General features: G+C 54.9%; 1 protein-coding gene across 8 annotated transcripts in view; it reads left to right on the top strand.

Annotated features, from left to right (window-relative positions):
• Ptprn2 (protein tyrosine phosphatase receptor type N2) overlaps positions 1-25,549 on the top strand; it is an 875,713-nt gene that overhangs the window by 387,858 nt on the left and 462,306 nt on the right. For all 8 annotated transcript variants that reach the window (XM_078040940.1, XM_078040938.1, XM_078040939.1 and 5 more), the window contains one exon: positions 11,760-11,839. In XM_078040940.1, coding sequence (XP_077897066.1) covers positions 11,760-11,839 — 80 coding nt within the window. The remainder of the gene's footprint in view (positions 1-11,759; positions 11,840-25,549) is intronic.

Here is a 25,549-nt window from a genome sequence, read left to right as displayed (position 1 = left end):
TCTTGTTCATCTAATCTTTTTTCTTTCCTAAAACCTTGTCTAGCCCTAATAGTGGGCACATTTGGATTGATGATATTTGTTAATGTCAAACCTAATTGACCTAGAACATCTCATCCCCATAAATTTATAGGAAGATGATCCAATACATATGGCTGTATAGTTCCTTCACATCCTTCAGGATCCTTCCAATCTAATACTATTGCACTTCTATGGGGATTAGTCACCACTCCTAGGCCTCAAAGCGTTTGAGTGGCTTGTTGTAATGGCCAATGTTTCGGCCATTCTTGACGAGAGATGATGCTAAGGAAAGCACCTGTGTCCAGTAGCTCATTAAATTCATATCCTTGATTATTTAGTTTTAACATGGGGAAAGAATCTAAATTTAAAGACAGCATAGCCCAACCTACACCTGTGGAGCCTAATCCCCTGGAACCTCTTTCTACAATACGACTGGAAAATTTATCATGTAGGCTGGGTATTATTAATAACTGTGCTATTCTTTCTCCTGGTGAAATTACTGATATACCCCTTGGAGAACTGGTTATAATTTTTATTTCACCTTCATAATCAGGATCAATTACCCCAGGACTTATTGTAAGTCATTTTAGAGTTGAAGAACTGAATCCTAATAATAAGCCTACTGTTCCTTGGGGAAGAGGTTCTTTTACTCCTGTGGGAATGATTTGAACTCCCATCTCTGGAGTTAGTACTGCTCTGGTGGAGGTGCAGTTGTTTAACCCTGTGCTCCCTCTGGTTTGTCTGATGAGAGATCTAGTGGACAATGTGTCCTGGGCACTACCCTGATGGTGTTGCTGGGTTCCTCCAGTGCCCCATATATTTGTGGTCATGGCCCCCAGAGCATTGTGCCCCCCTGTCCATTTTTTGTCAATGGAGCCCTATGCTTCTCTCCATGATATCGTGGGTAAACACCTGGTCCTTGTCCATTTTTTGATAATGGAGTACCCTCTATGGTGGTTTGAAAACGGCATTCATTAGCCCAATGTCTCCCTCTATGGCATTGTGGGCAAATATCCAGTATTCTACTCCTTTGATACCTAGCTTTGTTAAACCCTCCTCCTATGGGGCAACTCCTTTTAAAATGTCCTGTTTGTTCACAATTGTAGCATGGTTTTGGCCTGGCATCTAAAGCCTCTTGTATTGTAGCTGCCAAGACTTGCCCTTGTTCATTAATGTCTCTACATAATTTAATATATGTGTTCAAATCTCCATGTTTCCATGGTCTAATGGCCTGCTTACCCCATCTGTTTGCTTGCTCAAAGGCTAGCTGTTTAATTAATGGCATTGTTTGCTCTGTGTCCCCAAAAACTCTGGTAGCTGTTTGAATAAGCCTATCTACAAATTCAGTGTAAGGTTCATTAGCTCCTTAGATAATTGACCTTGTAAATCTCCATGACCTTGTAAAGTCTGCCATGCTCTAACCGCATCTACAGAAATTTGTAAGTATATGGCAGGATCATATGCAATTTGTTGCCGTTGACCCTCATAAGGTCCTTTTCTTAACAACATATCTAGATTTCTCCCAGGATAACCAGCTGGTGCATTTTGCCTAGCCGTCTCCTTGCAAAATTCCTCATTGGCAACCTTCCATAACAGGTATTGTCCTCCATTTAGACAGCTTTACACACATTATCCCGGTCTGATGGTGTCATGTCCAAGTTGTTAATGGATTCGACCATGCTTACAGTGAAGGGTGCTTGAGGACCATAGGTTTTACAGCCTCCTTTAACTGCTTCACTGTTTTGAAATCTAAAGCATGGTGAATTTGCTGCCCTCCTGCCTGCTCAAGTACAGGGCATGCTAATCTTTGAGGTCCTGTCTCAGGATCCCATCTATTAACTACGGGGTTTGGAGGCCCCACAGCATATGTTGTCTCATAGTATATGGAGCTGTTGGTTGGACACTTGCGTCCTCTGGTGATAGAAAGGTGTTAGTAGCAGCCTCCTGTTGTAACATTTTCCCTGATAGTTCTTCCTCCTTTAAATTTTCTTCCTCTGTCTGACTAGCTTGAGAGACCTTCTCTTTCACTTGATCTAAAATGTCTTTCTCCATGGTCTGAACCTCTAGCAATTTACTTAACACTCTTTCAGTTTGTTTTATACTAATTTCTAATCTGTTATAAAGATAACGCAACCCAATAACACAAAACAAAACCGAAACAGAATGAAACAAAAATGGGACAAAAAATCATTGTATCAATTTTCCTATTTTCTTGACGTGTGTATTTGTGGTCTATCTCTATCTCTTCCTCAGGGGTGAACAACTTCAAACCTTGAGCCAACCATTTTTTTCCCAGTCTGCCTGAGAAAATTCTAGGGATAGGCAGCTTGAAACAAAAACAAAACAAATCAAAACAAGAACACATTGTTTTTTAAAATGGTCACCCATTCTCTGGCCTTCCCTCGGGGCGAGCAATTTCACTTACCTCCGAGCTTCAGGTGTTCCTCGCACGGGCCTCCAATTGCCACAGTCTGGCTGGGCACAAATCACGAGTCACTCAAGCAGGAACAAACTTTATTTCCAAACTCCACCAGCACACTCCCTGGGAACTCTCTCGAACGCCACCCATGCGGCTCCTCCAGGAACACACCTCACCCCAACGGGAACTCTCACCACCATAACTTCACCAACCAACGCGAACTCTTCAGGAATCCCTGCAATAGCTCAACCGGAACTCAACGGGAACTCCGCGAGAACTCAAAAGTCATCATCTTAATGGCTCGCTGGCGTCACCTCTCAACCACTACTTCTGGCAAAAATGCCATGCGTCATCCCAACTTGGCTGTGGGCCTCAACACTTTGTGGCATAATTTATGGTCTATTTTAGAGAAGGATCCATGTGCTTCTAAGAAGAACATGTATTCACTCATTGATGGATGAAATATTCTTTATATGTCAGTTAAGTCCAACTTATTGATTGTATTATTGAGTCCTATAGTTTCTTTGTTCAGCTTTCATTTGGATGGTCTTTGCAGTGGTAAAAGAGGTGTGTTAAAGTCACCCAGAATTACTGTGTGTGGCCTATTTGACTCTCGAACTTGAATTTGTTTGATGAATGTAAATGCTTCATTGTTTGGGACATATAAATTTATTATTGTTATGTCTTATTGATGAATAGTTCCCTTAAGCAGTATGAAATATCCTCTTTATCTCTTTTGATTAACTTTGGCTTAAAGTCTACTTTATTTGATATGAGGATGGAAACCCCTGTTTGCTTCTGCAGTCCATGTGAGTGGTATGATTTTTCCCAACCTTTCATCTTGAGTTTCTTGGAGGAGGCATATTGTTTAGTCTTTTTAAATTCAATCTGCCAGTCTCTGTATTTTGATTGGTGAGTTTAGGCCATAAGAATTCAGGTTATTATTGAGACATGATTTGTATTCCCAGCTATTTTTACTTATTTTCAGTATTTTACTTGACTTGGTTTCTCCTTTGATTAGTTTTTTCTTTAGTGTAATACCTCCCTTTGCTGATTTTCATTATTGTTTTTAATTCCTCTTCATGCAATATTTAGCTGAGGATGTTCTGTAGTACAAGCTTTTGAGTTGTAAATTCTTTCAACTTTTGTTTATCATGGAAGGTTTTTATTTCATCATCAAATCTAAAGCTTAATTTTCTTGGATATAAGATTCTTGGTTGGCATCCACTTTCTTTTAGAGCTTGATATATGCTGTTCTAGGATCTTCTAGTTACAGGGTCTGGGTTTAACAATCTGCACATGTTCTAACTGGTTTTCCCCATATGTAATCTGATTCCTTTTCCTTATGGCTTTTAGTATTCTCTCCTTATCCCCTATGTTAGGCATTTTCTTTATAATGTGCCTTGGTGTGGATCTGTTGTGATTTTGTACATTTGGTGTCCTGTGAGCCTCTTGAATTTGGCTTTCCAATTCATTCTTCATGTTTGGAAAGTTTCTGACATTATTTCATGAATAGGTTGCTCATTCCTTTGGTGTGGACCTCTCTGCCTTCCTCTAGCCCAGTGACTCCTAAATCTGGTCTTTTTAGGCTGTCCCATGTTTCTCGAATGTTCTGCTCGTGGTTTCTTACCATTTTCACTGTGTGGTCTAAGTTCTTTTCAAGATTGTGTATTTTGTCGTCATTGTCTGAGGTCCTGTCTTCCAAGTGGTCTATCTGTTGGTGATGCTTTCATTAAACTTTTAATTTAGTTCCTTTCTTTCATTTCAAGGATTTCTGTTGGTTTTTTTAAGAACCTCTATCTCCCTTTAAAGTAATCTTTTGCTTCCTGTATTTGCTTATGTAGCTCTTCGTCAAAATGATCTTTTCCTGCCTGTATCTGCTCTCTCATATCGTCCTTTAATTCGCAGAACATTTAATTGTGTACGTCCTGAATTCCTTCTCTGTCACTCCTCCTGCTGTGCTGGCCGTGGATTCTAATAATGTGGCGTCTGGGTTTGTTTGGGGCACTTTCTCCCCTTGTCTTTTCATGTTGCTGTGTGTCTCCCTCTAGCGCTGTGGATCTGAGGTGTTTCTGTTTTTACACTAGGCTCACAGTGCCCCTGCAGGAATCCAGTACCTCTCCTTTGAGGGGAAAGACAATGTTAACAGACCCCAGTATAAACAGGATACACCCTAAAATCAAATGTTTGCTTTTAAGACCTTTACAGTTTGGTCACCTTGTATAGAAATTATGAATACAGTTATTACCTACAATACACTCAGTAGGTTTGTAGAAGGGTTTACAGTTTCTGATGGTGGACTAAGAACTGGGGGTGAGGAGTAGGATGATATGCTGAGGAGGCAGGAGGTGAGGATACAGAGTTGTTATATCTTAGGAAGTGTGAAAGAGAAGTCTAAAGGGGAAGATTAGCAGCAGGAGAAGTGAGAGGAAGTAATTTTGGGTAGACAAGTGGGAAGACAGTAGAGTACATAAAACAAACACACACATACTAAAAAAAATTAAATATGTTAAAGTAGTAGAAATGGGTGGAAAAAATAATACACAACACAACTGTGACATGCTGTTCAGACGTCGCAGTCCTCAAAATCCTAATCCATGCAGAGTACTTGGTTTCACGTATGTTGGTGAGGTGAGGGCAGGAGAATAGAGAGGGAGAGGGGAAATGCTGAGGAAGAAGCAGGGCCTGTTCTGTTGGAGATCAGAATCTTTCCTGCTCCCTTCCCATCCAGTAGGTGGGGTCGCCTGTGGTTAGCTGGTGTCTCTGCCCTCGGGATGGTGGAGGTAACCAGGGTGTCACTCGGCCAGGTGAGCAGCTGCTGGGGAGACAGGGGAGTTAGGAACTGGGTCCCTGGCCAGCTGAGTTCCAAACTGGGAGTTGCCCCCACTGAAGATGGTGGTGAAGGTGATCCAAGATGGTGGCGCCTGCTTTCATCGGTGGGTGTCGGGTCGGGTGGGGGAACCGGGTGATGGCATTAGTGAGTTCAGAGAGGAGCTCTGTGTCATGAGGTGTGTGGCTGTCAGCTGACTTCAGAACCTGTGTCAAGTTCTCAGGCACAGGTAGGGCATCTCTGCTGGTGTAGAGTCCCAAGATGGCGGCAACTGGGGGATTCCCATGTTGGTAGATGGAGGTCCACATGGGAGTGACGGCTGGAGTTCCTGTGCGTGGGAAGCTGCCGGTGTCCTGCGTGGGAACGGTGTCCGTGATTTCTGCTCAGGTTGATGGCTGAAATTTCTCCATGAGTGCTGATGGTCCCCCTCGTGGTCCTGCGTGGCAAGTAGTTGGGAGACGTACTCTGACACTGAGGCTGGATCCTGGATGGGCCCAGTGACTGTGATTCCTGTGTGGGAGCAGGAATATCCTCATAGAGAAGCAGTGTTCTCACTACTCGAGTCCCAGGTCATGGAGTGACATGGAATGCTGCTTCCCTCTGGCCTGACATCTTGGATCTCCTATCTATAAGCCAATTCCATTACTATGTACAAGATATACAAAAGAATATATATAGATATGACATACAATACACAGATATGCACAGGTTTACGTGAAACAGACAGGAAACAAATATTTGGTAGCGCTTTACCAGATATCAAATCTCTATAGTCAATAGGCAAAAGAACTATCAAATCTAAACCTTTAAAAATGAAAACAGAGCCTTTCATAGATTTTTTGGGTGCTTGTTTCCCTCAGAGATATCAGGTTTCCTCCTGTACTCCAAGCCACCATAGCAAAGCAGTAGGAAGTGTCTCTGAGCAGGAGTCCCCACAACCCCTTAGGCAATACCAGGATTGTTAGAAATACCAGGTGCCTCAAGGGATCAAGCTCATGCTTGGAAGAAGCTCAACAGGGCAAACTTGACTTCTGCAAAAGTGTGTGCACAGAGTCTGGCAAGCAGGCACACTTGGGCCAGCAGTCTGCTTCTGTCATCCCCAACACAGCACTGTCCTCTGCCTGATAGGAGAAGCTTAGGGTTACATTCTACTCAATTGGTCAATTTTAAATTGGGGAGGGCAAAGGGAAGGACTGTAGTTAAAATGGCTACAATTTGGTACCATTTCAATATTCTGAAAATGCGCCACTGGACTTTCTGTTTTCAGTTTCATGCGTTTTGCTGGTGATGTTCCTGTTCAAAATGGCCCTAGGCATAGTGCCCAGGCAACTTCTGTGACAAGCCTTTTGGAGAAAACATATGTCAGATGTGTTTCCTCACCTCACTGAGTTCCAGGGCTTGGCGCGGTTCAGCATGAACAGCTCAATGGCTGTGATCCAGCTGTCTGAGTAGAAACCTACATAAAACAAGGCTGCATGTCGCCCAGATGACGGGGAATCCCACGGCTGTGCTGGTGGGAACGTGGCCGTGGCCCAAGTCAGTGACTCTGTCAGTACTCGCTGCCCCACAGAGCTTGGCCACCGGGGTAGTGAGAAGGGACTGCAGTGTTTTCAGTGGTCATTAGGGGAACCCGAATGGAAATCTGGAAGTGCAGCAATGAGACCGCAGCTGTCCTAAGTAGACCTCGACAAGGGGCCCGCTCTCCATGTCTGCTCAGTGACCTCTTCCTGCTGGGGACTCTGGTTCTTTGCATTACGTAGCTCCTTTACCTTGTAGAATTGGAGTCTCTTGTGCTGTCAGTAACAACTTTCTCCAACTCGTTTCCCCTGTGAGCTCTGGTATTAGGTGCCGGACCTTCTTCTCAGAGGCTTCACGAGGCTCTGTCATACTATTTCCTGAGGAGTCCAGCTTATGGAAATGCACTTTATCCCATTTCCCCCATTTTTATGAAGAACTAGAAAGTAAGTGACATGGTGAAGACAAGTAGACTGCCTGGCGCTGGGCAGGGTGGTCACCGGTGCTCAGTCTTCCCTCTTGTCACTGTCCCCATCCCGCAGCAGATGCTCAGTTGAGGCCATATGGATGTCAGGGCACATGCGTCCTGGGAGGAGAGGCCTGACACTCATGCAGCTTGGTGGGCACAGCTCTGCAGGCTCCAGAGTGGCCATGCACCGTGGCACCTCTAGGCTGGGTGTCCGTTCAGACTGGGCCTTTTTCCGGGTGCCAGGACCAGGCAGCAGTGTGTGCAGATGGTGAGGGAAGGGCTGTGCCACAGAACAGATGTGTTTTGCACGTGAAGTGGGCTCACGGGATTAAGGTCCAAGGTCCCCAAGTTCTGCTGGCTGTGCCCATCAGCATTCCTTTTCAGGTCTGTGCCAAGGCACAGCCCGGGCCTGCCGAGGGGTGCAAGGAGAAGAGCAGTGACATTTTTGCTGATGACTGAGCTCCAAGTGGGGAGAGGCGAGCCTGGGCCCAAGAAGTCCCTGGGCTGGATGCTCTTCCAGGAGGATGCATGGGTGTGCGTGTGCACATCCTGTGGTAGCAGGACTAGCCCTGAGAGCAAGCAAAGCTCTGGGGCTTTCTTGTGAGTCCCACGGCCCCTCAGAAGCCCTGACAGGACATGGGAAGGTAGGCTGTCATGAGAAGGAAGCCGAGCTCAGCACAAACCACACTCTGCACCAGCACCTGAGGCCAGAAGTGCTGCCGACAGCCAGAGGTGGGGCAACTGACCAGCCCAGGGCCAGCAGAGCAGCAACCTTTCCTGGGACACTGTCTCAGGTTGCTTTACCCAACTCCAATGCAGAGGGGCCCTGGAGAAGACGATCTTTGCCCTTGATGTGGGATGAGACTAAGAGTGGAACCAGGGAGACGAGCAGCGTGTCACGTGCAGTGGATTCTCCCTCCACCTGCTCCGTTCACCAGCTGTATCTGGACCAAGAAGTTGTGAGTGTCTCAAACCGCAGCCTCCTGACACTCCTGGGAGCCAAGGCAGCACAGGGAGGAGCCTAGAGCAAGCTTCTCAGTGGCAGGGTTGTCCCCCAGGGGACACTTGGTGCCTGGGAGTCCACACCCTTGATCCCGAGAGGTCCGTAGCCCCCTGGCCAGCTGTAGTCTGGGAGCACACGTGCAGGGCCTGCCCAGGGCTGAGGCACACAGACGGTACCTGCCCGGGGAAAGTCTGTGGCGTTTCCTAAGGAGTCAGGATGGGTGTTGGGGTGAGGACCCACAGAGAAAGCCGGCTGGGCCTCCCAGTTCTGAGCCGCGTGGCCTGACGTCTCAGATGTCAAGGTGTGCCCAGGACCCAGGGATCCCTCCACCTCCACCCCAGCTCCCTCACCAGGCTGGGCAGAGGTCAGGCCAGGAGTGGGGAAGTGTCACTCCCTTGCAAAGATGGAAAGCAGCAGGCCTGTGTCTGGCAGCAGCTCTGGCAGGGAGGAGGAAGGGTGGCCCCGGAGGCCCTGTGCAGGCCGAGCCCCCACAGCCCCTGCCCACAGGAGGGGGGTGGCAGTGGGGCTGGCAGGGTCCAGGTGGCTTCCCCTTCTGGGCCCTGCAGAGCTCATGCGCTGTCCTCTGTCACCTGAGCATTTCCATCTCTGCAGCGTTTCCTCTCCTCTGTTCAGAAGTTGCTCAGCCCATGTGAGACCCCCCTCCCAGCTTACTGTCCAGTGCACGGTGAGGTGGTCTCTGCCCCAGCCCTGGGATGATGGTGGATGTCGGCCCGAGGAAGGCCCAGTCCTATCCCTCTCCTCTCTCAGCAAGTCACAGGGAGGTGTCAGGATTCCCTGGGGTCCCAGCACACATGCCCGCCAGCAGGCCCCCGCGGGCAGCTTGTCTGAAGAGCAGGGGCTTCTGGGTGCAGAGGGTGTGGGTTTACAGGTCTTGAGACGGCAGACGCTGGCGAAGGGATGAGGAGGTCTTAAGAGCCCCTTCCAGAGCCAGGGCTGATGGCGCTGGGACATGATGCCCCCACCTGAGAAGCTCCTCGGTCAGGAGCAGGGGCTTTTCAACGTCCCCCCGTAAGGACTGCTGGTGGCAGTCTGCTGCAGCCTCTAGCAATAGCCAGAGCGAAGCTCAGGGCCCTGGGCAGGTGGGCTCACGGCAATCCCTGCCTCTGCTGTCTCCCTTCTCCCCCAGCATGGACTCCAGTGGCTTGTCCTCACCATCAGGAAGTACCCCTCAGCCACCTGTGCCTAATAGGCCTGGTGTCAGCGCCCACAGGCACATGCAGGCCCCGCTGGGCTGTGGGCCACGCCGCCTTCTAGGAGCCTCACTGAACGCCTCAGAGGCTGGCTCTGAGGTGAGGTCAGTGCCTGCTGCCTCTCTGGTGCCCCAGGTGTAGAGCCCAGCAGGCCTGGATGTGGGGGTGGCAGCCTGGTGATGCAGGGCCTTTGAGCTGTTTCTCTTCTGGAGAGTGAGGAGGTATGCCCTGGGCAGCAGCTGGAGACCGCGGCTCTTGTCCCTAGAAAGGGGGCTGTTTTTCTACCTCCTGAGAAGCCCTGTAGCGTGTGGAGGGTGTTCTGCGAGGGATCAAGTACAGCCCACCAGTGTCTCCTGTGACGGGAGAGTGGCCTGCAGTTGGGCTGATTTTCCACTAGCAGGACGCACAACTTGAGTTGCCTGGCCACAGGCCCCTGGAGGCTAGGGGCAGGTGCAGCCTAGGGCTGGGCTTCTCAGGTTTGGAGGTTGCTTGGGCACTGAGCTGATGGCTTTGTCTAATTAGTGGTTTGGGAAGCCAGGAGAGGCCTCGTGAGCTCCAGGCTGCCCAAGGTCACCTGTTGGAGTCCCGGACTCTGCAGACTCCCCTGCAGCTGATGCAGGGTCTCTCAAAGGCTGTGGGTTGTGGCGGCTGCTCCAGGATTGAACAGAGGTGACCTCAAAAGAGAGCTACCTCAGTGCTCAGAACCAGCTTTGAATTCAGATGCTAAAGGCAGAGAGAAAGAGTAGACAATGGCAGTGGGGTGCTCAAGCCACAGGCCCGTGTGAGTGGCAGGCTGCGCCTTGGGTCCAACGCCCTCCCTGTGGGGAGTTGCCACAAACTTCCTCAGCTGACCGCTGCGCCTGCACGTTTTCCCTGGCAGCCTGCTGTTCACTCCTGCAGCCTGCTGGAGGTGACCATCTCCAGGTGGGTTTGCCCAGGGCCATTGGAGTGCTCACCATCAGACCCTCACTCCCATGGCCCTGATCAAGGGGCTTTTCCTGGTCTTCTTTTCCCTCTGAAATCAGGCACTCCACAAAGGGAGTCTTAAACGCTCTCAGGTGACTTTGTCATCCTCTGGAGCACATAGGTCTGAGAAGTGCCACTCCTGTCCTCAGGAGCCTCTTATTTGTGCCTAGAACCTTCTGGAGGGTTGTGGGAGGTTCTCATGGTGAGCAGCACTGTCTCCTGATAAGAGAAGTCACTCTGCTTAAGTGTCTTGAGTCAGTTGGTGACCAGTGTGTCGTCAGCCCCCGTGTGGCCCTGGGAGGACCCACTGCACGGCTCTGGACAAGCCGGTTGTCCACCAGGGAAGAGGAGAACACTCTAAAATAGCTCACGCATGTTCGGCTTCAGTTCTGGATTTCTGGCACTCACTTTACTTGCTGGAAGGTTTTGGGAGAAGGGAGAATCCACTCCTTCAGGGCACTCCCTGAGGGAGGGAGGAAGGTTAGAAGTGAGCAACGTGGGAACGGGACGGAGGGCAGCTCTCCCAGCTAGGTGGAGGTCACTGGCTGGAAGCTGTCGAATGGGAACACTGGCTCTGGCCTGTGGACAGGGGGGGCACCGTGTTCCCTCACACCTAGCAATGGAGCCGACGCAGGAGCAAGGAGACAGGCTGGTGAGCGTCAGCGTAGGTGCAGCTTCCAGGGAGGCTCCCGGATCCTGCAGGCAGGAAAGGTGGACACTGGGGTTACTCAGCTCTGCCTTTCGGGGGTTTGGGCTTGGGGTAGAATGGCAGCAGTGGGGACCAAGGGAGGGAGGCCTGAAGGTGTCCCCAGGAGTCTTGCAGCACCTGGAGCCCTGGATATTTCTGGCATAAGCGCCCGAAGGGTGGAAGCAGACCTGCTCCTCAGGGAAGGCACTCGTTCAGGGCAGATCTGACTGAGCTCAGTAAGACGTCCCTGTGGAGTCCAGCAGCGATGTCGGGGTAGTCATCACCTGCCTCCCCAGTGAGGGCTTCTGCCTGCCCAGGGCTTGCACCCGGAGCAAGCTGGCTAGGAGCACGGGTCTGCAGTCCCCTGGAGGGGAGCAGAACTTAGAGTAAGGTAGGGTTCCCTAGTGAGTGGGCCTTCGGGTGGACGCCTGTTTCGTGGTAGGAGCACATTCCAGGCAGCATGTGCTTCATTCGGGAGATGACGGGGAATGGAAACAGTCTCAGCATCAAGGAGAACTCGGTGGCAGAAGGCATGAGAAGCACACGGCTGGAGGCTGTTCTCAGCACGTGGGGGTTCTGGGTGGCTGCCAATGAGCACTGTGGACCAGTAATGCCTGCTTTCTGAAATGTTTTCTTCCAGCGTCATGGGACCAGCAGTGACTTTCAAAGTGAGCACCAATGTCCAGAATGTGACAACTGCAGATGTCGTGAAGGCCACAGGTAAGACTATTCGCACACTCGGGTGTGTGCACGCACCCACTCCAATTGAGGTGGAGAGGGCAGGCAGTGCAGGGCAGCGGAGCATGGGCTTGTGCCATGGAGTCTGAGGCTAACAGGGTCAGGGCGGATCCAGGGCTAGTGCCACCTGAGCCTCATTGCTCAGGCTTCAGGATGGGTGCACTTGGCTTCTGGCAGGAGAGAGAGACCTCGGTGTGACATTTGAGAGATCTGGAAACGTGAGGGTCGGTGTGCGCCGCAGCCCAGTGTGAACAGAGACAGGACTCGGCATGGGCTTTCTGAGCTGTGCCAGCTGCAAACGGGCTCTGGGTCTCCCCATCGCTGCGAGCACAGGCCTGGGCTGGGCTCTGCAGGTCGAGTGAACACAGGGGACAACTGGGCAGGCTCTTGTCAGGACCGCACATTTCTGGGCATTTCCGAGACCTCTTTCCCTTGGGTGGCCTTGGCCGTGGGACTGGTGTTTGTTGTTGGGGGAGAATGGGGTACTTCTCTGCCAGCACCTGGAGGGATGGTGTGGGTAGGGTTCATGGACTCTGTGCTGTCCCAAGTCCTTTCCTCAGCTGGGCCGGTCCTCCTAGAGGGTGCCCGGGGTCTCTCTGGAGGGGAGGGTGTGGGAGTAGGGCGTCTGGAGGTGGAACGTGCACCCTCTAGAGGCCAGGACACTGCCCTGTGTGCCCCAGGTGTCCCTCAGTGCGTGGGCTGCTTTATGAGACTGCTCAATGTGAAATGCAGTGAGTGGTGCCTGCTCAGTGGTGCCTGGATGGCCTTCCATCCCAGACCTGGCTGCGGGCTGTCCTGTCCAGCTGTGGCTGGCCAGGCCTGTGGAGCTGCTCTGCCCTGCCCAAGGGAGGAAACTGCTGGTCTCTTCTGTTCCGTGGCTGTTGAGTGGCTCACAGGATGTCTTTGTGCCTTTAGTAACTGTCCATGCTGACAGGGACGGTCTGGTAGGCCCCATTGAGTTTTGATCAGAAGGGTCGTGTGCTCCGTTGCCCTGGACTGCAAACATCTGGCAGGTCTGAGGTCTGTGAGAGCTGGCTCCCGCCTGGTGCACACCTATCTGTGTTGTGCGGCATCTGGAGCTGGGCCCTCCTGGCAGGGCAAAGGCCCTCACTACAGCTGAGGAGTTTCGCCTGGTGCGGTGGAAGGGGGTCAGGAGGTGTCTTTCTAGACCCTCTGCCACGGGAAGTGAAGAGCCTTCAGCTCTGAGGCTTGGAGCCAGGGGCTCCAGGACCCTCCTCCCCTTGAGAGCACCTGGGTCACACGTGTGATGCCCAAGCGGGTCTTGGCACACGGAGGACAGCCCGTCCTCAGGCTCTGTCCCTCGGCTGCCGTCCATCCCATTCCAAGAAGCAGTCCGTCTGAACCTGGATCTGCAGGACGGGGGACGTCATGGCGGACAGGCTGGGATGCAGTGCCTCTCCGCTCCTCAAAGCCGTGACAATATGTGAGCAGACAGTGGCCCTTTATTCTCTCCTTGCTCCCTCAGGACAATGAAGGTGATTATTTGGAGTCCGGTTTCTTGGTCATTCCAAGAGCATCTTCAGTCGACAGCCTCCAAGTGCTTACATTTGCTAACTCGCGCCGTACGTTTGCCCTGAGTTGTGACTGTGACAACCGTAACGTGTCTTACTTCTGGTGTCCGTGCAAAATGTCAACAGACTTGCAGGATTTTAAAATGAGCTCGTTCCTATTTTGAATACTGAGAATGCGCTTGAAGTTCTACGAGGAAAGCGCTCTAAAAAATGACCTGAGGCCTTGAGGGCATGGTCGTCCTGAGGTTCAGATGCCCGTGGGGGGGGGGGGCGCCTGGCCTCTGCTCAGGGAAGGTGGGTGCTGGCTCACTAAGTGGCAGTCCCACGTGGAAGGCGACGGGGAGGAGTGCCCTGGGATTTCCCAGGGGAGGTGGGTCCCTCAGTGCATTGCAGGCTGCCTGCTGTCTGCCGGGGTGGGCCTGCTCTGGACAGATGGCATCGTCTGTGGTCAAACTTGGTGCATCCTTCTGAAGATCCAGGGACTGCGCTTGGTCCCCGAGGGGCTTCGCGGCAGGATGGCCTGGATGTCTTTTGTTATTAATGAAGAGAGACTCTAGCCCTGGTGGTAGAATTTAAAGGGCGTTTGTTTAGCTAACTGTACACACACTGATGCAGAACTTAATGGACAGGCACATTGGTACAGACACCATGTGTCATCTATGCTTGGTGAGTGCAGTGGCCTTCGCCATTCCTCCTGGTCCCAGGTGATACTTCTCCAGGAATTCTGCCTCATAAACAAACTTGGGTATGAACATAAGGAATTAAGGGTGTTAAAATAAGCAGGACTCTGAGGGGGTGCCCCTGGGCTGCAGAATACACGTGGAAGGCTAGTGGTCACTTGTGCTCCTGTGGCCAGTCATTCAGTCCTACTGTTACCGCTGTTGGCCAGTGACGAGTCTTTGCTTCCCCAATGTTGAAGAATAACACCAAAGAAGCACGCCAAGGCAAGGTCAGAGTAGGAATTAGAAGTTTATTAAAGGACAGCAGAAAAGACTTCTCCCGGAGGAAGAAGGGGACCCAAGAGGTGAAATCCGCGGAAGTGCGGTTGTCTCCCCTTTTTATAGTTTTGGTGAAGGAATGTAGGTGGGAAGGCCCGAGGGGTGGGACACAGGTGGGCCAAACAAGTAATCTGGGAAGGAAGGACTTCATTATCACTTCTTGGGATGGGCTATCTCCCAATCTGTTGGGGACTGTTTCCTGGGTTCCATAAACATTTCTTTGGGGTGGACTTTGGCCTAGGGCCTTTCTGGGACTTCATTAACATTCCATGAGTTGTCCTGAATCATTGTTTCCGGAATCATTGTCAGCATGGCCTCCATTTTAGATTTCACTGATATCTCACCCGATTTACCTAACTACACTGACTATCTAACTTTAAATCTGGCTTCACCACTGGCCAGACAGAAGCACCTTTTCTTACTCAACTTACTGGGAGTTTATTCTCAACTAGCTTACTTCTCATCCATAACTCATTATTTCTTTAAAGAAAATTAGTCAACCATCTTTTAGAACAAGTGTTTGCTTTGGTGGTCCCTCCGTGCATCTCTCCTGTCCTGGAGGCCCATGGTGACCTTAGGTCCCCCTGTGCATTCCTCCTGTCCTGCAGGCCCCGGGGTGACCTGTGGGTTCCTGTGACTTGCTGCCAACAACCGCCTTCCAGCCCTGCTCTGTCTCCTCCAGAGCAGTGTCCGGCCTCTGTGGGCGTGGCCCTTGTGCACTGAAGAGGCTGTGCTTGGCACTTGGCCTCTCTGTGCTGATTCTGACTCATTTTCTGACCAGCCCGAGCTGCCTGTGCCCAGGGTCTGTCCTTCCCTCTGTTCTCATTGCAGTCCGACTGCTCATGGGAGGAAGCTCTGTGACCTGTGTGTGCAGACACCCTGTCCTGTCAGGTGGCAGACATCTGATTCAGGGAACTCACGGCTCTTCACAAAGCTCTTCCTGCCCCAGGGGCAACTTGCATCTCCTACTTCTTCCTGCCGAGCACCTCCGTGAAGCTGGATGGTGGCTCAGCAGTCTGCCAGTGCGGACTTGCTCTTCCTGTTTGTGGTGTGTACTGTGTCACCAATGGAGAGAGGCGCCTGCTCTCGAACCCCGTGTGAGGGCTGACCTGCGGACCTGGTGGGGACCCGTCAAGTCTATGTTCCATGGAGTGCTCTCTGCTGACCTGCGGGCTTGGTGTGGAAGCCCATGTGCTGACCTTGGAAATGCGTGCACGCCCTCTGTACAGCAGGCCTTTCTGCACTGCACACTTGTGCACAGCTGTTGACCCCAGTGAGCCTTGTGCTTCCCAACTCCGACCCCCTCAGGACCTTCCCTGGACATAGCAGTGAGCCAGCCCTGAGGCCACACAACCTGGCCTTGCCTCAAGAAACCCCATCCTGGAGGGGCAGGACCAGCACTAGGGCTCAGGCAGAGTTGGACCAGGGTGGGCAGTGTGGGGGTTTTAGTCCTCGTTCCCTCCCGACCTGCAGGAGAGATGGGGAGAACACGTCCCGGCCAGGACCAGCCAAGAAAGGAGAGGGCCGACTGACCGCCCACCCCTAGCCCTCCCTCGCTGGAGGACAATCCAAGAAAGGAGAGGGCCGACTGGCCTCCCGCCCCCAGCCCTCCCTCGCTGGAGGACAATCGGACGCGTCAGGGAGACCCGTCAAGGCTGGAGCTCGTTTAGTGAGGAAGCACACACAGCTGATATGAGGCCCAGGAGCCAATCAGGGTAAAGGTCAGCAGGTTGGGGAGAGCTCCCGTGTGCACCATCCTGCAGGAGTGAGGGGGACGGAGCTGCCCACGAGGGCGGAAGGGTTCTGAGCCTCTCCTAGAGGTGGTCTGATTTTTCGTCACAACCCATGGTCACGCCTTCTGGCCGATCGCCAGGCGCCATCTTAGCCATGTGTGGCCCCAAGGCCAGGAGGTGAGCCGCGGTCTGCAAGCTAGGTGTCCTTTTCTCACCACAGGTTTCTATTTCCCTGATGTGACGTGCCCTTCAGGACAGTGGCGTCTGGGAGCTCAGGGGAGGCTCCGAGGGGTGGCAGCCTGACCAGAGCTTTGTAGACGAGTGTGGTCTCAGGAGGCTGGAAGTGGGGAGGTGCCTTCCAGGGTCCAGGTGTGGAGCCCGATGTGCCAGGGATGTTCAGGAGCCAGCCCTGCCAGTGATCAAGGTGACTTTTACAACCAGGGGAGTTCCACCTTCAGCACCAACTGAGCGGGACCCAGTTCACTGCAGCCTAGGGAGGCTGCATGGCCATGGTGGCCTCCAGGGGACTGCCCTCTGTGCCCACGAGAGGGGCCTAGGTGAGGAGGAAAGAGCCTCTGCTGCAGCATCACCCGCGAGCAGCAGCACGCTCTCCTCTGGCTCCGTGTGGCCGGCACGCCCAGCGTCCACCCTCAGCTCCGCTAGCAGCTTTCCGCTCAGGCCAGGCTCACAGGCCTAAGACTGGGCATCCACTGCACTTCCACCATGATCCAGGGGCTGGAGGGTCATGCATGTGGCAAGACAATTGTGTTTTCTTTTCTTTTCTTTTTTTTTTTTTTGAGAGAGAGAGAGAATTTTTTAATATTTAGTTTTTAGTTTTCAGTGGACACAACATCTTTATTTTATTTTTATTGGTGCTGAGGACCAAACCCAGCGCCCTGCACATTCCAGGCAAATGTTCTACCACTTGAGCCACATCCCCAGCCCCAACAATTGTGTTTTCGAAACAAAGGAGGCGGCTTTGAAAGTGCCCCCCAAAGCCTACTTGCTAAGAAAAACTGTGTTCACTTACAGGGGAATGATATGCCTGTTAAAGAATTAATCACAGCACAACTCCACAAGGATCTGCAGTTCTTCCATGAAACCAAGTTAGAGAATCAGAGGGACGTCCACTCAGACCAGAGCAGCCAGGTGCTGAGCCGTACCCCGTGGTCCTCCCTGGGCCTCACCCAGGTCCTCCAGCTCTGGGCTGAGCTTTGAGACCTACAGAGCTCAGTGGCCTGGAGTCAGGGAAATGCCTGGAAAGGCACACACTTGCTGCCTCCTTGGAGAGACAGCCCTGTTTTATTTTGCTGCTGGCTGCATGAGCACCCACTCAGCCCTTGAAAGTGTGACCGTGGTGAGTAGGGACTAAGGAGATGACCCTGGGGAAAGGCCAGAGGTAGAGGGGGAAGCCAGGCCCTGTGAACCGACAGGGGGTCTCTGAAGGAAGGAGGTGCAGGGCTCCCAGAGCCTGCCACATGGAGACACCTACGTGGGGGTGCTCTGGGGAGGGGCGCAGACAGAGAAGAGCCATCGTCCAGCCCTGTCTGTCCTGTGTGGAGCACTACTTGGAACAAATGTGTTGACTCTCTTTCTTTAACTAATTGGTAGCTTGTAAGTTTAAACGTTTAGGAAAGAGGCCTTTCATACCACTCACATCCTTAAAGAAAGTCCTGGTGTCCTGTGGTCTGGGCAGTAGGAGCCCCAGTGCAGTGGCCTGTGGAATGGACTCCTGCATAGGGGTGTTGGCTTGAGGCTCTGCTTTCAGGCTTGCTTCCTGCTTTCTTGATGATGAGGAGAGACAGTGTAGAGGTGGAGAACACGGTCCATTCCTGTCTGGACCCTGGGTTGGCTTGGGGGCCAGCTGCAGCTGTGCCCTGGGGAGCAGGTGCAGTTCCTGCTGTTGGATGTGGACACCGTCCACCGTCCACCGTCAGGGAGAACTAACCCAGGCGCTCTGTGACGCCAGTGCTCTTCCCTGTTGAGGAGGCCACCTGGTCTCTTCCTGACGGGACACGGAGGGCCTGGGAGTGCCTCTCTCCTCTCCTCATCCTTGGGAGAATGCCCTGTGCTTCTTCATGCCACGTTGCACCCTACCCGAGCAGCGTGCAGATGGGGCACTGCTTTAAGGAGGACCTAACCCTTCCTCCCAGTGCCCTCAGGCTAGTGGAGTGGGAGAGCTGGGCATTTGTCCAAGGGCTTCGCGAATGCTCAGGGACACCTCCAGTCTAGACACCCACCAGTGCCAGGGCAGCCTGAGAGCAATCAGAAGCAGGTCCAAAACGGCCTCTCAGAGTCAAGAGCATGGCCTCACCACCTGCAGAAGATGACCGGGGGCTCACGGGAGCCCGCCAGGTGAGCACTCAGGGCACAGCCTCCCCCAGCTGTCACTGTGCTGCAGTTTGGCTTCCAGACCCACGCCTCCCTGCTGGGGGCTGGGGAAAGGCAGGGGGCTTGTCTGCAGGGCCTGGGAGGGTCTCTCCCGGGAGAGAGGACCCTGGAGCAGTGAGCTGGACACCCACCAGCCTGGGTGCACAGATGCCTCCCTGCTGGGGGCTGGGGAAAGGCAGGGGGCTTGTCTGCAGGGCCTGGGAGGGTCTGGTCCTCCCAGGAGAGAGGACCCTGGAGCAGTGAGCTGGACACCCACCGGCCTGGGTGCACAGACGCCTCTCTGCTGGGGGCTGGGGAAAGGCAGGGGGCTTGTCTGCAGGGCCTGGGAGGGTCTCTCCCGGGAGAGAGGACCCTGGAGCAGTGAGCTGGACACCCACCAGCCTGGGTGCGCAGACGCCTCCCTGCTGGGGGCTGGGGAAAGGCAGGGGGCTTGTCTGCAGGGCCTGGGAGGGTCTGGTCCTCCCGGGAGAGAGGACCCTGGAGCAGTGAGCTGGACACCCACCAGCCTGGGTGTGCAGATGCCTCCCTGCTGGGGGCTGGGGAAAGGCAGGGGGCTTGTCTGCAGGGCCTGGGAGGGTTTGGTCCTCCCAGGAGAGAGGACCCTGGAGCAGTGAGCTGGACACCCACCAGCCTGGGTGTGCAGATGCCTCCCTGCTGGGGGCTGGGGAAAGGCAGGGGGCTTGTCTGCAGGGCCTAGGAGGGTCTCTCCCGGGAGAGAGGACCCTGGAGCAGTGAGCTGGACACCCACCAGCCTGGGTGTGCAGACGCCTCCCTGCTGGGGGCTGAGGAAAGGCAGGGGGCTTGTCTGCAGGGCCTAGGAGGGTCTGGTCCTCCCGGGAGAGAGGACCCTGGAGCAGTGAGCTGGACACCCACCAGCCTGGGTGCGCAGACGCCTCCCTGCTGGGGGCTGAGGAAAGGCAGGGGGCTTGTCTGCAGGGCCTAGGAGGGTCTCTCCCGGGAGAGAGTACCCTGGGGCAGTGAGCTGGACACCCACCGGCCTGGGTGCGCAGACGCCTCTCTGCTGGGCAGGAAGTCCGTGAGGAGGGTGCTCAAGACCCAGGTGGACGAGACCTCCACAAGGTGGAGGCCTGGCCCCAGATACTCATGGAGAAGCAGTCACATGACCCCTCCTCCCAAGGGACCCTCCCTCCCCCCTGGGTGACTAGCCTCAGCCCTCACTGAGAACAGCACCCATCTTGCAGGGCTTTTGGCTTCTTTGACCAGAGAAGTCTTTGCAGGGAGCAGAGGTGGCACCCAGCAGGGGGCCTCCGTGAGGGAGGGTTATGTGCAGGGTTCGGGCAGGTAGGGAGCTGCACCCTCCTCCTCTCCACACACCCAGGCAATCTCTGCACTCACCTGCCCTGCTGGAGAGCACAAGGAGGCGGAGGCTTCCATACGACTTGGTGTGAGTGATGACGCGTGTTGATCCCACCGTCCCCACAGGGCCATGTGCATCAGGGCAAGGCAGAAACGGTGGTCAGCCAGTACTGGGCACTGTGTGTCCCGTGGGCAGCAAGGGGACCCATGTGCCCTGGGGCTCCCTTGCTTGCTCGGCACCACACCTGGACGCAGCCAGCTGTTCCCACACCTGGACCTGCAGACACCACGGGCAGGCCCTTGGGGATGGTGCAGACAGTCCCTCTAGGAGTACAGCCAAGACTCTTTCCTGTGAAGCCTGCTTCTGAAGAAACACACACAGAGTTGTGTAAGGTGCATACACAATTCTCATAAAAAAGGTTTTCTTTTTTATTTTGTTAAAATATCTTTATTTTTTAGAGTTGCATAGGGACCCGATGCCTTTATTTATTTTTATGTGGTGCTGAGGATCAAGCCCAGTGTCTCACACGTGCCACCGACTACAGCCCCAGCCCCTCTCACGGGTTTCCACACAGTGAGCTCGAGGCCTTTTGGCAGAAGGACCTGTCAGAAGCCTCAGCCGACCGCACCAGGGCGGGGACGGTTCTCTGGTGCCCTGGGAAGCTGCGGAGGGGCTCTTGCTGTTGGACCTGCACCACACGCCTCCGGCGACCTCGCAGAGGCAACAGGAGCAGAAGCTCTGTGCCCAGGGCCTGGCCCTTCTGGGGCACTGGAGGGCTGTGCTGGGGTGACCTGCAGAGCCCCACTGTGTGCCAGGTGCCCTGTGGCTGCCTTCCTGCCTTGATCTTGGGCCACAGCTACCATGTCTGCTCGCTTGGACACTGACCCTGCCTGAGGCCTTCCTCTGGGCCAATTCTCTTGGGGCCTCCCTTGGCAGAGGACAGATGAGAAGGCAGCAGGCCCCAGGCCTCTGCCCTCTGGGGTGCCTCTGGGCGCTCTGTGTGTCTCCCGGGATCCTTGTGTGGGTGACCTGCTGCCCTTGATGAAACCTGCCCAGTGGTGCCCAGGTGGCCTCCTCTCTCCTGTCCCCTAACCTCTCCAAGCATCCTCCAAGTACATCACCAAGCCAGGTGCTCATCTGAGCTCAGGACCTCTACTTTACCTTGCACACGGTGAGAAGTCCCTGGATGGCACGGCTAACTCTTGGGAAGGCCCCATTGCCCACTGTGTCGAAGGCAGATGGTAGTCAGTGGGTGTGGGGCAGGGGGCGCAAGAACAGAATCAGGGAGATGGCTCTGCAGCAGTCTTGGTGTGACATGAGGGCTGGGGACAGTGGCCGTGTGGAGGCGGCTGGACTCTGGATGTATCTGAAGACGGAGCTGACAGTTTGCAGAAGCCAAGGCCGGCCCAGCAGAGGGAGGTCCGGAGTTGCTCCTAATGAGATGGAGAAGACGGTGGGATGACCAGGAGTCAGTAGGATGCAGGTTGACACTCGATGTTAGACTAGCCAATCTGTGTGTGGGCGGGCACCTGTGCTGGGGGAGAGCACAAGGCCACTGCTGCCAGCATCCTCGGGGTTCACCGCAGGTGGCAGAGGTGGGCTCAAGAGTCTCAGCCTCCTAACTCACCTCTTCTCCTTCCTTTCTTCCTCATCTCCCTCTGCTCCTGCCCTCCCTCCCTCCCTCCCCCCACAGCATGCACTGAGTGCTTGTGCCCAGTTCTGTGCTGCTAGCAGGCTGCAGCTCTAATGCCGTGGAGCTCTTCCTGGAGATGAGGGGCTCATGCTATGCCAGAGATGGGGAGCTTCCCCCCCGCAGCATCCTGGCTGAGTTGATGTTTCCAGGAGGAAGCACTTGAAAGGCAGGTCAGAGTTGTGACCCTGACCCCGTAGGAACGGGATGCCGTTGAAAGGCATTGGGGGAGAGCTCGGGGTCTGAGAGCACTTTAACTGTGACACGTGCTTTCAAAAGCGTCTGGGCTTAGCTACAGAGTGGCAGGAGCTTCTAGGAAGACGGGTAGAAGGCACCACAGAAGGTGTGAGGTGGAGTGGGGCAGTGCAGAGGGGCATGTCCACACGGAGGGGGACAGAGAAGCGGGTGGGCACAGTGAGGTGAAGGAGGTGGCCACATAGGTGGGGGTGGGCATGGTGACATGGATGCGGCAGTGACACGGTTAGGGATGGGGCCGTGGCAAGTGTGGGGAACTGGCTGGAGGGGACCCTGGGGTGGAGGTCCTGTGAGGCCGTATGAGGCGCCAGGCACAGTTCCTGGCTTGGTGCCTAGGGGCGTGGTCATCTGATACTCAGGCAGGAAGCCCTTGTGTTGGCTCCTCACCTGGAAAAGCTAAGTTGTCCGTTCTGCCACTGGGGCCCGTGACATGGGAGGGGGATCAGGGAGTGCGTGACGAGTTGTGATGAGGCTTGGTGGCCAGCCCAGGCTGCTGTCGGGAGTGGGGGTCTAGTGGGAGGAGGTTCGGCCCCTGGGGTGTGTCTTTGAAGGGGAGTTAGGGGCAGGACCCTGCCTCTCTCTTGCTCCTGGCTGCTGTGAGTGACGCACAGCCAGCCCTGGGGCTTGGACCAGCTCCTCTTTCTGTCTCTGCGTCAGGGTCGTGGGGCTCCTGGTCTGGCGCACTGCTGACGTGGGCAAACATGGACCTGGGCCCGTGTGTGGCTGCTCTGCTGTTGGGGGGTGGTCAGCGGGTGTCACTGACTTTCTCCTCCCCCCCGCCCCGGGGTGTTTCCTCTTCACGGCTGGGACCTAAGGTGCTGTGGGACCGCAGACTGAACCGGGGGATGCTGGGCTGGCTGCAGGATTCAGGCACACTGGAGGCACAGCCTCCTGGGGCTCGGGGGTGGCTGGACTTGAAGATGGGAGCCCCGTGGGGCAGTCGCCTCAGGGACTCCCCCTGCCAGGCACTCCGCAGCCTGCTGGGCCCTTGTGCTCTGTTTCTGAGCCACCCCTGGCTGTCATCCTCTTTGTCCAGTGATGTTGCCACTCCCTCTCGCCCTCAGCAGAGGAACAGAAGTGCAGTCGCCCTGACCAGGAGGGGGCTCTGGGAAGCCCCCAGGGGAGGAAACACAGTGCCTCCTCCCGAGGCAGGACCCCCGGGACGGGGGGCAGTGCCTGTGCCCTGCAGCCGGGGTCAGTTCCCAGCAGATCTCCCTCCTCGGCAGGCTCAGCAGGCTGCTCTGTGGGGGAGGCTGGCCTCCGTAGAACCTCTGGGAGTTCCACAAACACCAGTCCCAAGGCACCGGGACGAGGGGGCCCAGGAGAGGGGTAGCTACGCTGCATCATACGTGGCTCCCTGAGGCTCTAGATGGGGTCTCCTTGCTTCTGCAGGCCTGTGTGCCTTGGTGCCCACGGTGGCCTTGGCCCCAGCTGCCATCGAGCACTGCCCTGATCCCCAGCCTTCCCAGTGCCCATTAAGTGCTGCAGGCCAGGACACATGGGCCACCTGGGCAGTGCAGGGCTATCTCCGCTGACTGGCACTTGAGGCAGGAAAGGGCCAGATGTGATGATGTGACAGTACTGAGGGACCAACTCTGCAAACTTCTCTTCCACCAGGCAGCAGTGTCTGGCTGGGATCTGGGGCCCTCAGAGTGAACTCGGGGGCATTTCCGGCTGTTGGGGCTGTGGGCATCTTCAGCTGCTCAGCTAGCCACCTGTCATCCTGGCAGCCAGGTACCTCAACAGGGACAGCTCAGAACCAGCAGCTGTGAGGATGGGACCAGCACGGTGCCCTGAGCACTGGGGACCAGCCTGAGGGCACTTGGCCCTTAGGACAGAAACACTCAAAGCAGGTGATCTTCCACCCACAGTCTGAGGCTGGTTTCCACAGCTTGGCCCACTTCTTCCTCCCAGCACAGAGTCGCAACATTTGGGAATAGGACTTCTGATTCGTGCCGCAAGCCTGGTACCCAGCCCACTGTCCCCGCGGCTCCCATTTGTAAGCACATGCTGGACCTCCCTGCCAGGGCAGTGCTGTGGGCCGGCCACAGTCCTGGGTGCAGTGGTGAGGACGTTGCCACGCACCAGCTGACAGCACCCAGGGCCACCCAGTGGCGTGAGAGCCACCCTTCACCTCCTGACTTGGCCTCCTCTGTTCGGCAAGGCCAAGAGCAGGAGAGCACGCTTGCTTTGGGCTGCAGTGGACGCCAGCTCCAGTCCCTCCAGCCCCGCCTGAGTGTCCTCTCTGCCAGCCCACAGCAGCGGAGGTTGGCTGGAGGGAAGGTGAAGGAGTGGGAATCTGGAGTTTGGAATCTCAGTTCAAAGCCCAGTTATACCTTTTTGTCAAGTGAATTGAGAAAACGCCGTGGCTTTGTCCAGACTCGGGGGTCTTCTCTGGCAGGTAGGACTGGCAGCGGCACCCGTGAGGCTGCTGCAGGGAGACCTGGGCTGAGAGCAGACGGTGGGTCCTGCCGGGCATGCGATTGCCGGTCATCGCTCCCCCTGAGGCTGATGCCCGGCTGCTGGAGTCGGGAAGGTCCTGGCCACATCCTCAGGAGAAGAGCCTTTTCAGTGGAGCTCCTCACTGGGCCAGGAGCCAGCAGGAGCTCACGGGGCCAGAGGCCATTGGCCGTGAGTGGACCAGGCTTGCGGCAGCCGGTGCCTCCCACCTACCCGCCAAGGCTGTCTGCTGGCCAGGTGCCCGTGGCTCCTGCTGTGCACGAGTGGCAGGTGTGGAAGGTCACCTGCCTTCCGCAAGGCAGCTTGGAAGGGCAGCTCTCATCTGTGTTGGCACTGATTAGAGGTGGATGTAATCACCCCTTTCAGGAGGAGAGGCGGCTTGCACCGCAGCACCTTGTCTTATGACAGTTGCAGAACACAAGAGCCAGTGCAGTGCGGTTCCCGCCCCGTGCTAAACATGGCAGGTGACGTCTCCCCAGCCCGGTCCTCAGCCAGCCAGGGCTGGAGCTGAGCTCAGCTGCCACCTGCACAAAGAAGTGTGTCTGTCTGTGTGGATGGCACGGGCATTGGCGTCCCAGCTGACCCTGATGGCTCAGGCTGAGCCTGAACCTCTGGGCAGTCACCCTCCAGGACTTTAGTTTGACTCCTGTCACTGGAGACTGGGGCCGCTCTAGCGAGGGAGTACTCTCTTCAGGGTTGCACTCTGCTTTTCCTGGGTGGAGAGCTCAGCATATGTACCCTCTGGGCCTTCGTGGGTCCGAGGAGCTGGCCATCTCCTGCCATGATAACAACAAGGGAGACACAGCGCACAGGTGTACTGACCCGCTGGCAGGAGCTCCCGGGTCATTTCCTGGTCTCTTCCTCCATGTTAAAGGGACAAATGGCAGGGAAGAAGGGACAGAGCCTCCGGGCAGGTGTCTGTGTCTCCAGCTGTGTGTGTGTGTGTGTGTGTGTGTGTGTGTGTGTGTGTGTGTGTGTCCAGCTGTTTGAGGGTATGTGCTGCAGTCTGTATGTGTCTACAGCTGTCTCTCTATGTGTCCTGTTGTCTGCATATGTGTGTCCACCTGTCTGAGTTAGTGTCCCCCTGTCTGCATGAGAGTGCATCCAGCTGCCTGCGTGTGTGTCCTGCTGTCTGTGTGTCCAGTTCTCTGAGCAAGTGTGTGTCCTGCCATCTGCATGAGTGTATCCAGCTGTCTGGAGGATGTATGTCCAGCTATTTGTGTGTGTGTCCAGCAGTCTGTGTGTGTGTTTGGCTCTCTGAGTGAATGTGTGTCCTGCCGTCATCTGGGTGAATGTGTGTTCAGCTGAGATTTGT

This window comes from Ictidomys tridecemlineatus, chromosome 2 (assembly GCF_052094955.1).
Source record: "Ictidomys tridecemlineatus isolate mIctTri1 chromosome 2, mIctTri1.hap1, whole genome shotgun sequence".
Lineage (NCBI taxonomy): Eukaryota > Metazoa > Chordata > Mammalia > Rodentia > Sciuridae > Ictidomys > Ictidomys tridecemlineatus.
This window is presented reverse-complemented; position numbering and strand designations above follow the sequence as displayed.